The 12046-nt window shown below is 40.6% G+C and overlaps 1 protein-coding gene across 2 annotated transcripts; it reads right to left on the minus strand.

Annotated features, from left to right (window-relative positions):
• Positions 1 to 2612: 2612 nt before the first annotated feature.
• anp32e (acidic (leucine-rich) nuclear phosphoprotein 32 family, member E) lies at positions 2613 to 11706 on the minus strand. 2 transcript variants are annotated; one of them, XM_062056551.1, is made up of 7 exons: positions 11521 to 11706; positions 8513 to 8662; positions 8317 to 8439; positions 4640 to 4805; positions 4445 to 4572; positions 3915 to 3960; positions 2613 to 3836 (listed from the first exon to the last, which is right to left on the minus strand). In XM_062056551.1, the coding sequence occupies exons 1-7, from the start codon at positions 11572 to 11574 to the stop codon at positions 3757 to 3759; spliced, it is 747 nt and encodes a 248-aa protein (XP_061912535.1). In that variant the 5' UTR covers positions 11575 to 11706; the 3' UTR covers positions 2613 to 3756. The 2 variants fall into 2 exon arrangements, with proteins under 2 accessions (XP_061912535.1, XP_061912536.1); XM_062056552.1 differs by having other exon boundaries at positions 4481 to 4572; positions 11521 to 11705.
• Between the last annotated feature and the right edge of the window lie 340 nt (positions 11707 to 12046).

Below are 12046 nucleotides of genomic sequence, written 5' to 3' on the forward strand. Positions count from 1 at the left end.
ATAATGAAAAAAACATCATTAAATATATTTGTTTTATTGTATTGTTACATTAATAGCTGTTGTATTATTGTAGGATGGCTTGTTAAACATTTCATAGGATTTTCAGAGGGAGGAAAAAACAAGACATTTAATATAAAATGTAAAATGAATAAATACATAAAAAGAAAAAGAAAAAAAATGGTTAAAAGCCATCGTCCCAGGGAGCATTTCATTTCGTCCCGTGCATTTTTTTTTACCGTCCCCGGGATGACGAGACTACGTTAATCTCAAGACCTGGAAGTTACATTTTATTGTTTGCATTATTTGTTTCAGCATTGCACTTTCAAGATGGTCCCTCAGCTCTTTGACAGCTTTGGCTCTTTTTCAGATCAGCAGACGGACTCTAAGTCTTTCTTATTTACAGTATATATAAACGTTTCTCATTTCTATTCAGACTTCCATATATATTTAATTTCCTTAACGGCTTGCCATAATATATATATATATATAAATATACTATATATAAGCCAAATTATCCCGATCCAGATATTACTTTAATTCAAGTAATTAAGTAATATTTCCAGGGCTTGAATTTACAACCATTTTAGTCACATATGTGCCCAAAATGTAATCTGTGCAACTTCAAAATATTTGGGAACAAACAATTATTGTATTGTGAGCTAAAGTCGTGGCATTAGCCTCTAATTTGTGAATTAATAACATAGAGGCTAATGCCATGACTTTCATTGTGTTTCAGTGTATCTTGAAGGATCATGCAAGTAATTGTTTCTTGTTGATGCTGTAAACTAAATGTCACTGTGCAAACCCATGTTTGTTGTTGTACTGAACACAGATTGAAAATAAACCGACTGAAATAATAATAATAACAATGAATAATTTCTAAGTCTTTGTTAGCCTTTTGTGAAGTTTTTTGCTCGTGCGCTACGTTCGCTCGCATCCTGTGCATCTCCTGGGGGATAAGCCCCCCCTGTCCTTAAAAGCTAGTGACGCCCCTGGGTTAAATATTGTAGGCAACACAAACGCACACGTGTACGGAACAAAAGTGAAAGGTCAGAGGTCAGTGACATGATAAAGGTCTTAGCCACACCTGCTCTTTGTGTTTCACTAAAAATGTGTGACTTGACCGACACCTGCTGGACAAAATGGGTGCAGCATAGAAGCTATCTGATCGATATCCTCAAATATATGTTTTTGTGTTTTTTCACTGTTGTGTGAAATAAAAGGGAATACATGTACGGTGTTAAACATGTTAAATTGTCTAAACTTTTCCATACATTGATAAATGGTCAGTTGTCTCTATTTTATCAGTATCAAGTATTGCCCGGCTTAACTACACCTACTGATTAGGGAGCGGTCAAAGTCCTGTCAATCAGTCACAGGCTAATTACCCTTGGCAAAGTTAATTAGCATTAGCATGAGAGCCGGGGGAGTCGAGAATGCTGCGTGTTGTTGCGCAACTACATGGACGTTACTTCATATACTGACCAAGTGTTCCCTCGCCACTACGATGGTATCCACCTGTTATGTGCCGGAAGCCCTAAACCTGTGGTTCTTAACCTTGTTGGAGGTACCAAACCCCACCAGTTTCATATGCGCATTCACCGAACCCTTCTTTAGTGAAAAATAAAATGCTTTTTTAAATTGTAATTCAAGACAAAGTTATATGTTTTTGGTAACACTTTAGTATGGGGAACATATTCTAAGTAACAAAGCCTTAATTTAGAGTTATTTGGACACTAGGGGAACATATTCTAAGTAATAAAGTCTTAATTTTGAGTTATTTGGTTAGGGTTAGGGGGTTAGGGTTATAATAAGGCCATGCCGAATAAGGCATTAATAAGTACTTAATAATGACTAGTTAAGAGCCAATATGTTAATAATTTGCATGTAAATAAGCAACTAATTAATAGTGAATATGTTCCCCATACTAAAGTGTTACCATGTTTTTTTATTGGTGCATAAAATGAACCGTGCATGAACATCACCTTGTTCAAGGAACAAAACCAACACAGTGCATAAACTCACAACAAATTACACACCTGCAAATCAGTGTGACTTCTGCTGTTGCCGCATCCGTAATACACAGATAGGGATAAGTTTGTATTTACACGATGAGTCGGGTGTGTCTTGACCTCCGCCGAACCCCTAGGGTTCGATCGAACCCAGGTTAAGAACCACTGCCCTAAACGAAGCCGCTTACAATCAGTGGCAAGGGGAACATCCTCATTGCTAAGCTGAAAGCAGGTAGCTTGACAACGCGCTACTAGCTGCCATACAAAATCGATGAAACTTCGGTTCCTACACGAGGGAAAAATAATGACAGTTAAAATGTCTATTAAACGCCAAAAATACTACATTACTTTTTTCCCCAACTACGAGGACACGAGTGACGCCGCCACTATCATCGTTAAGTGAATAACAACATTTGATGTTACAATTACAATCAACTGTTTAGGAAAGTCATGTTTATGAAAGGTTAATAGAAAGACCTAAAATGTGAACAATATTCATATAAATTGTAAAATAGCATCGCTACTTTATCAACATTCACCCACTGTGAGGTTATCGAGGGTTGACCATAGAAATGTCATTTGAACAAACATGGCAAAATGTTTTTCTTGAAAGTTCTTATTCAAATATTCAAATTTATTTGGACGTCAGTGTAAATGACAGGAAAGCAACAAGTTTACAGCATTTGAATCGCGGGAGAAGAACAAATGAAAACTAACTCATCCGTCACATCTGTAAAAATCTATAAATACTTCATCTCGTCAATTCTCTTAAAAATCTACTTTGCAGGATTAAAAGGTTCAATCGTCTTTGTGCCTGGCATCAGGTTCCACCCCCTCACCAATTATCCCGTCATGCTTTGCATAGCAATGACTGGACTCAACCTGATTACAATATTTTGTAACATATATATTACAATAATGTAGGGGGTGGAGCCTGAGCCAGCACAAGGGAAGTGTGACAGGCTAAACAACGCTAAATGCAAAAAAAAAACATCAAAAGTCCTAGAGCTGTAAAGTAAAACACACACTGGGAAAAACAACAACATGGTCGCTATGGTGACCTGAGCTAAAGCAGCTCTGCATAATTCTAAACGAGACGGGACAGGAATCATGTGATCATTTGGGCTAAAATGAAGGAAGATACTGATCCGATGAAAAAACAAACATGGCCCCCGATTGGGCGCTTGGAGTCCTGAAGGGGGCGCCCTCTTCCGCCAAAGACTTGATATGGCAGCAGAAAGAGGCGTCACATTCCAAGCTGAACATCGGGAAGACATGTCGACTGCCCGCTCAAGCTAGCCGCCATCTTGGATCTTTGGAAGTGGAAAGGTCGGGACAACCTCGTCCAGAAACATCAGCTGACTTTTGTGTTAAAAACAAACAAACAAAAAAGTCCAATTGAGATCCTAAAAATGTGTTTGGTTTAGTTTGTAAAAATAAAAAGACGATGACAGGAAGTGTTGACTTTGTGTCCATGGGAAGATCTCTGTCCTCCTTTCTAAACGGTTCCTCACGTCATCCATCTGATTCTGTTGAAGTTTGTCCCCCCCAAAAAAGAAAAACAAAAAAACAAAGAGAATACGCACCCCTGCATCGAAGCTCCGTGTAGACAAACAGGAAGCAGGTGGAAGGAGTGGGCGGGGTTAGAGAGCATGAAGATGTGATGCAGGAAGTGAGTTTCCTGGTTTGTTGTCTAGCTGGGGGACACACGGACACAAACAACACGAAGACGGCGGTGTAGCAACTAATCGTCCTCATCATCTTCCTCGCCCTCGTCGTCCACGTCTCGCTTCCTCTTCTGTCCCTGAACGTCCGCCTGCTCCTCTGCACATAGACAACATAATTGGTTGGACAGTGTTGACATGCATTCGCCTCTGAAAAGAACTGTGCTGCTTCACTCACCATCATCATCCTCCTCGCCGAAATCATCATCCTCGTCTTCTTCCTCCTAAGTGGAAGGAAGCACACCCTTTTAACATGCACACATGTGTACGTCCACTTTTAAAAAGATACAAAATAGGCACGCACACACTTATAAGACATACGCACACAACATGCACAAGCACGCAGACATTAAACATGCACAAAAACTTTGAACACCAAAGTACACAAACACACAGGGCTCTATGTGATAGGACAACACAAACAACCGTCAGCTCTACCAGGCCGACTCAGTTTACAGCACAGGAGTTGTCTGGGGGTCAGAGGTTGAAGGTCAGAGGCGGCCAGGGCTGCTCAACCTCGCCAAGGACAACCGAGCGAGCGAGCGGCAGAGAAGTGGACCCGATTGGTTGTCATAAGAGAGTGGATTACACCTGATTGACTCCTTCTCAGGAAATGTGTTTAATCGTCGTCTTCTCTGCCGACCGAGCGCAGGTGCACATCGGGAGGGGGCGGAGCTAACCCGTATGAGCCAAACCAGCGTTGCCCACCTGATCTCCCCGCTTCACATGAAAGCTCTTCCCCACCTCTCCCCCCTCTGAGCCATCCTCATCCTCGTCTTCGTCGTCGTCCTCATCATAGTCACCCGGCGGCCCCGCCCCATCCTCACCATCCTCGTCTAAACAAAAAAAGAGATTAGAGTGGAGTAGAGGGGAGGAGGAGCCGCAGCCGGCAATCCTCATCACCTTCGTCGTCATCTGCCTCCGAGTCTGGCGCCTCGTTGTCGTCCTGGTCGAAGCCGTCCAGGTAGGTGATCTGAGGCAGGAGCTCGAACACGCTGTCACGGTAGTCGTCCAACGACGTTATCTCGCAGTTCAGCAGGTCCAGACTTTGCAGGCTCTTCAAGTTTTGCTGCAATGTCCACAAAACTATAAATACGCCTTCGCAAGCATTTGCACGTGTATCGAATTAAATTTGTGCCTTAATTTTGGGTAGCAAAGGCACATTGAGAACATAATATATTTTGCAAGCACAGAATTCATTTTCAAAACATAATGCAACAAAAAAAAAGTATAAACTATAAATACATTTTGTGTTCAATAAATGTGTTTGCTATTATCTATATTAACATGCAATAATTACTGCCCTCTTGCAGTGTTATTTTTGTTGACTAAAAATTGTTGTCTTAGTCATTGTCAATGACCTATTTTCCCCTGACTAAATTAGAACGATAACAAGTTAAAACATTCAGAGGCAATGACGAAATTAATTGACAATTTAGTCGACGAATAAAATTGAGAAGAAAAAATTGACAAACGAAATCCAATGTAATTTTGTGTGGGACAAGTTAGGAATCTATCCAATCACAGTAACATGCAGGAGAGGGGCGGGTTTATATCACGACATGGCTTCAATCAAAACTACTAAGACACAGTGTTTGGATTTTTCACCGGGAAGCAAGACTATATTGTAGGGATGTAAAGATAAATAGTAATAATGATGACAGCGACAAAACTCCCAACGGTTAGTATTACGCTTTGAAATTAAAATGATGTAAAAACCGACAATGATAACTGAACTTTTATAAACTCACGGGCTACGGCGGACTTACTGGTGCCAGCTTGCTAGCTTAAATGCTAACATGAACTTAGACTTAAACTTCCTTTTTATTGTCATTCAAATTTGAACTTTACAGTAAAGTAAGAAAACAAGAGACATACGTAATTCCCTGTTAAAAACAACATACCCCATTCTAAACTTTTATAAACACATTACAGTCTGAGCAACTAACTTATTCAGTTGTGCACATTTAACCTACAAGCTGTGCTCTCTTAGCAAGAAATTATGATGATCGATCTTTCCTCAGAGGAAAAGACACGGAGGTGTTTTTATGGTGTGTTCAAGTACCGCTGAAAAGAGTAATACAGACAACGCCGATCCATAATTACAATAGATTTTAGATGTTACGCACTTTAAAAAATTTTTTAAATCTTAGAAAATGCTACTGTACAAACAAATACAGTACAACAAAAAGAGATTAGCTGTTAAAACAGATAAAACACTAAGACTAAAACTTCAGTGAAACAAATAGAAAAAACACTATTTAGCATTTTTTTGTAACAGTGTGTCTATGTATTGTAGTTATGCTTTGAGCACATACCACAATAATAATGATAATTGCAATAATTTTTGTCACAATAACTGTGATATGAAATTCTCATATTGTTACATCCCTATTCTGTATTGTTATACACATCCTTACAATATTTCTTCTACCTCTGAAAGATAGAGAAAACATACAAACACATTTTACCTTTGCAAGGTAGACAAAACACAAACAATGTGGCTTCATTTTCTCTGGTAAAAATACAATTAACTTAAAGCGTCTTCTGTAGGCTAATCATCAGGACATCTAGGCAACAGTAAGTAGGCCTTAACTAATATTTCCAAATGGCTCATACTGTACTGAATTACCGTTACTAGATAAGAAGCAAGACTGATTACTCTACAACTACTTTTGTTGTACGCATATGTGAGCTTGCCCGCCAAATTACAATAAAACTAGTTTGAAAACAATGCTAAATATCAGCTAAAACAATAACACACTAAGGTTTCGTGTAAAATGTACTTATGGAAGTATTCTTGGAGGGCAGGTCTTGTTGTTTTTTTAAATGCTCTGAAATAATAATTAATAAAAGTGCTTTCGAGACCACTTCAAAGATATGTTGTCCGTCCATCCACCCATCCATCCATTTTTTACCGCTTGTCCCTTTTGGTTGTCGCGGGGGGTGCTGGAGCCTATCTCAGCTGCATTCGGGTGGAAGGCAGTGTACAACTCGCCACCTCATCGCAGGGCCAACACAGATACCCGCTATACTTTATATTAGAGTCGTCCAAATGTACTGTCATTTTAGTAGACTAAAACTAAAATTAATTTGGATGATTAAAACTAAAATACATTTTTGTCATAAGACTAAAACTAAATTACCGGTAATAACAGCGGTCAAAATTAACATTGCTTTCTTGCATCCTCTTTCTCAACCTCTGGCAAACAGCATTAAATATGTGCTAAAAAGGCAACCAATCAGAACTGGAGAACTGTACGGTCTGATTGGCTGTTTGGTCTCCAATTAGATCGCTTCTTTCATTCTCCCAGGGGCATTGGTTTGCAGCTAATTACTTACATTAACTTTTATGGGTAACGTTTTATAATAATGAAGTTATTTTTGCACTTTTGTCTGCAATGATTAATTATTTCGATAAAATAAACTTTGATTTATATTATGTTGCTTTGCTTAATCGTTTAATGAGGATTGCAACAATTCATCTTTTAATTTGATTAATCTAATAGAAAAAGCTTCCATTTATATTCTGTTGCTCTGTTTAATCGTTCGAGTGTAACAAATAAACATTTTTTAGTATAGAAAACCTTAATACTGACAGTTTCCGCACAGCTTTTGCAACAGAGTGCACGAGAGGGGTGTGGTGTGTGGGTGCTGTGATCAGTTTGGCAGCAAAAAGTGAAAAAGGCTTTATTTTTATTAATGCACACATGTTGAAAGTGCAATTTCAATGTTGATTATGTGCATTTGTAAGAATAAAAATAATGAAGGTTATGACAAACAGACAAAAATAATTGTTATTTTCCTAAAATACGCAGTGTATTTTACCCTAACAAACAAATCAATGATTATTAAAATAATCAATAGCTGCAGCCATAAGTGTAACTAATAAAAATTTATCAAATACAGGTCGCATTAAGTGCCCAGAACTGTAAATACGCCGACAAGGTTTTCGCACTGCCATTGCAATAGAGCGCAAATGATGTGATTACTAACAGCAGATATATCTTTTTAATGTTATTCTTATTATAATGTTACATCTGTAATTTCAATGTTGATGGTTTGCATTTATTAAATTAAAAGAATTAAGGTTATTGTTAGTTGTGGTTTATTTAAACTATTTTCCCTAAAATACACATTCAGGCTAAAGTGTGTTTTATCTGATTACTTGGTAAATCGAACAAACTAATCGATAAATTAATCAATAGCGGCATCTTTAGTAACAAGCAATCTAATTGGAGACCAAACAGCCAATCAGAGCGCAGATTTATCCAGTTCTCTGATTGGTTGCCTTATTGGCACACATGTAATGCTGTGTGCCAACCCTAGCGAGCACAGAGCAGAAACCAGAGCAAGTGTAGGGGAAGAAAACCTCACGGTGCAGAGGCAGAGGAGGAGAGAGGCACGTACAGAAAGAAGTAATTTATGCACGGTAATATGGATATTAGCAAACATGCAAATACATTTTAGTGAAAATAAATGTATATCACTCAAACTATTATATTTGTTTTGCTTGAAATATAACATGTAAAATATATGTGTGCTCAAAAGGAAGGAACAAATATAAACTGTGCACTGACCAGCGCCTCCACGTTGCTCAGCTCCTTGATCTTGTTGTTGCTCAGGTTGAGGTAGACCAGGTTGGGACATTTCTCCGACAGAGTCTCGAAAGAACCCGACAGGTTGTTGTCGCTCAGCTCCAGCTGGAGAACATCGTCAAGACATTTGAACTCCACGGCAACATGAACAACATAAGACAACGAGAGAAGACGACACCTTGCGCAACTTGGGCAGCGTGGGCATCTTGGCCAGCGAGGAGAGGCCGACGTTGACCATGCTGAGAGCCTCCAGCTCTGTGAACTTGTCTGTGAGACCTTCCACTTCTCCACTCACTGATTGACAGCTGTCCACCACCATCTCAGCCACCTGACAAACAACAACTTCATGTGTGACGTCACTTTTAGTTAACATATAAAAACAAGTTTGGCTAAAAGAGGGATATTGTCGAAATTTGATTGATTGAAACTTTTATTAGTAGATTGCACAGTGAAGTACATATTCCGTACAATTGAACACTAAATGGTAACACCCGAATAAGTTTTTCAACTTGAGTCGGGGTCCACTTAAATTGATTCATGATATAGATATATACTATCAAATATATACTAACATCATAATACAGTCCAGTGTTTCCCATAAACTGCCAAGATACCTGTGGCGGTGGGGGCGTGGCTATGGGTGTGGTCACATGACATCATCGAGTAATTTGCATAATTTACTACAATGATATGATTTTCTCTAAAAAGGCTGAAAAATGTATACTTACTAATTAATAATAACAGTTTTGTTTTAAAAGTCCATCCATCCATCCATTTTACAATATAATTACAACACTTTATGTACATATTTATATACAGATTTGAACAATAAGTTATTCACTGAAATATATTTATTAATTGTGGTTCTTACAAAAAATATATCTTATAAAATATAAAAGCTAAAATGTCTCTTAAAGCTCTGCCCCTTTAATTAGTGCATACTAAATAATTTAACTTTAGCCTACTACTACAACCATGTTATTTACCAGCAACATAAAGTGAAACAGAGGCAGAGGTGTCCTGTCACAGTCAGTAACAAATAAACAGAAAACAGTAGTGGTCAAATACAAATAAGGCAACAAGAGAAGTATCCTACACTTCTCTTTTGTAAAGTAAATCTGAACAGCCTATATGGGCATCTACATCAACTATATGATTTGCCGGAGAAGCTGGACAGGACCAAAAAAATAAAAAAATATTATTATTATTTTTTTTAAATTTTATTTGTGGCGGACGTAATTCTTTCGTGGCGGGCCGCCACAAATAAATGAATGTGTGGGAAACACTGCAGTCATCACACTAGATAATCATCAGAGTATATACATTGAATTATTTACATTATTTACAATCCGGGGTGTCGGATATGGAGGGGGGGCGGGGAGGGGGGGTTAGGTTTGGTTGGTATCAACACTTCAGTCATCAACAATTGCATCATCAGAGAAATGGACATTGGAACAGTGTAGGACTGACTTGGTAGGACATGTACAGCAAGTAGTGGACATAGAGAGAGAGATCAGAAAGTATATGAAAAAGTGTCTACATTTGATTATTTACAATCCGAAGAAGTAGTATGAGGAAGGGAGGATGTTAGTTTAGGGTTGTAGTTGCCTGGAGGTGTTGTTTTAGTGCGGTTTTGAAGGAGGATATAGATGCCCTTTCTTTTACACCTGTTGGGAGCGTATTCCATATTGATGTGGCATAGAAAGAGAATGAGTTAAGACCTTTGTTAGTTCGGAATCTGGGTTTAACGTGGCTAGTGTAGCTCCCCCTGGTGTTGTGGTTATGGCGGTCATTTACGTTAAGGAAGTAGTTTGACATGTACTTCGGTATCAGGGAGGTGTAGCGGATTTTATAGACTAGGCTCAGTGCAAGTTGTTTTACTCTGTCCTCCACCCTGAGCCAGCCCACTTTGGAGAAGTGGGTAGGAGTGAGGTGGGATCTGGGGTGGAGGTCTACAAGTAATCTGACTAGCTTGTTCTGCGATGTTTGGAGTCTAGATTTGAGGGATTTGGAGGTGCTAGGGTACCAGGAGGTGCACGCGTAATCGAAGATGGTGCTTTTGTTGACCAGAGAGGAGATTCTGTAGAGGAATCTCGTTCGTTGGTTGACCTTTTTGATTACCTTGGTTGCCATTTTATCACAGGAAAGATCAGCCTCTAGAATGGAACCATGTTTATCATTTACTACGACGTTACAAATGGATGATTTAGCTGTGCAACTACTCCTCGGCGTGCGCGTACATCTGCTGTGCACGTGACATTGCAACTACTCCTCGGCGTGCGCGTGCATGTGCTGCCGGCGCCCCCCAATTGGTAAAACATGACACCCGCTGCTTTGTGTGCGCGCGCCACTGAAGGTTGGCTTATATAACCGCCACTGCACGCGCACACGCCCGCATAAAATGTCTGCCCCGTAAAAGAGGACGACTCCACGCCGAACCAGCAAGTGTTCTGCGTAGTATCAAAAGGTTCGGGTCGCTGACCAACCCGAACCAGCAGCGGTAGCAAAGCTTGGCGACGTCACAAGAGCGGCAGGCGAACGTGATAAAAAAGGCAGTTCTTCATCGGAAGTCAGGCGCGCTAATCCACCAAAGCGCCATTTTGATTCGCGTCCGCCCGAGGTGGTGTACTCGTTACTCGGTCGCGGCGTTACAGTCATGTATTTGTAAGGAAACCAAATCGAGCACGTCACGTCGTGCTCGCGTGTCACACGTCCCTAAAGGTCACGGATGTCCACTAAAGTGTGCCGGGTCGCGGTCCACCTCTGTGGACGTCAACGAGGGACAAAATGGTTCCGTCCGCTATGAAAATGTCGTCGTGCTTGTTCCGAGTTCGCGCGCAAAGAGAACGACGTTCATTTGGCGCAGTCAGAGGAAATGAAAAGTGAGACGATTCTAAAGTGTAGCGAAACATTCTTTCTTTAAGCGCCATCTGGTGCAAAATACTGTAGTCTAGTAATGGCTCCGCGGACGGGAATGCGCCGATGCCTCCATGTCCATCCGCGTTTGCCGCTTCAAGTCCGCCGTATTACTTGCAGAATGTTCGAGCAAACATGCTGGAAGTAACGTAAAGTTGGCGGGCAGAGTGCGGTCGGTGGGCGGGCTCCTAGTCTCAGGCTGGCCGTTCAGCTTGACCATCACATCCAGGACCACAACTCTTAACAAAAATTCGGATTACGCATGCTCACCTCCGCCGGGTTTCGGTTCCGCAACTCCAGGATGATCCTCTTCTTCATGTCCATCGTGAATTGTTAGTCAGCGGCGAGGCGGCAAAGTACAATAAAGTCCCCAGGACAAGAGCGCTGCTTGCTGGTCTCTTGATGGCTTCACTTTGCTCACTGATCCTCCATGATACCTCGCGCCCTGCCCCCTCTGCTGTGGCCCAGCCCTTTACGGCACGTGGTTGGCCGCGAGCTTCAGTTGAGCCGCTGATTGGACAGAGACTTGCCAGTCAAAGCTGAGCTGCCTTAATCCAAAAGCGCACCAACTGTCTGCGTAGACCTCGTTGGGAGCGGAGTTGTTTGCTTACAAAAACACCAATGCTGTATGAGATTTTGCGTCTTCGTTCAAGCCACTATAACGGACAATGTTTTCATTGACAATAACAGAGACAATCAATGACTAACGTCGACACTTTTGATATTAAACCTCACACATTGAAGTAGGCAGGACTAAAATGGCGACCGCTTGGCCTCCAGTTTCTGATTGAGCGAA

Source organism: Entelurus aequoreus, linkage group LG08 (assembly GCF_033978785.1).
Source record: "Entelurus aequoreus isolate RoL-2023_Sb linkage group LG08, RoL_Eaeq_v1.1, whole genome shotgun sequence".
NCBI classification, from domain to species: Eukaryota; Metazoa; Chordata; class Actinopteri; order Syngnathiformes; family Syngnathidae; genus Entelurus; species Entelurus aequoreus.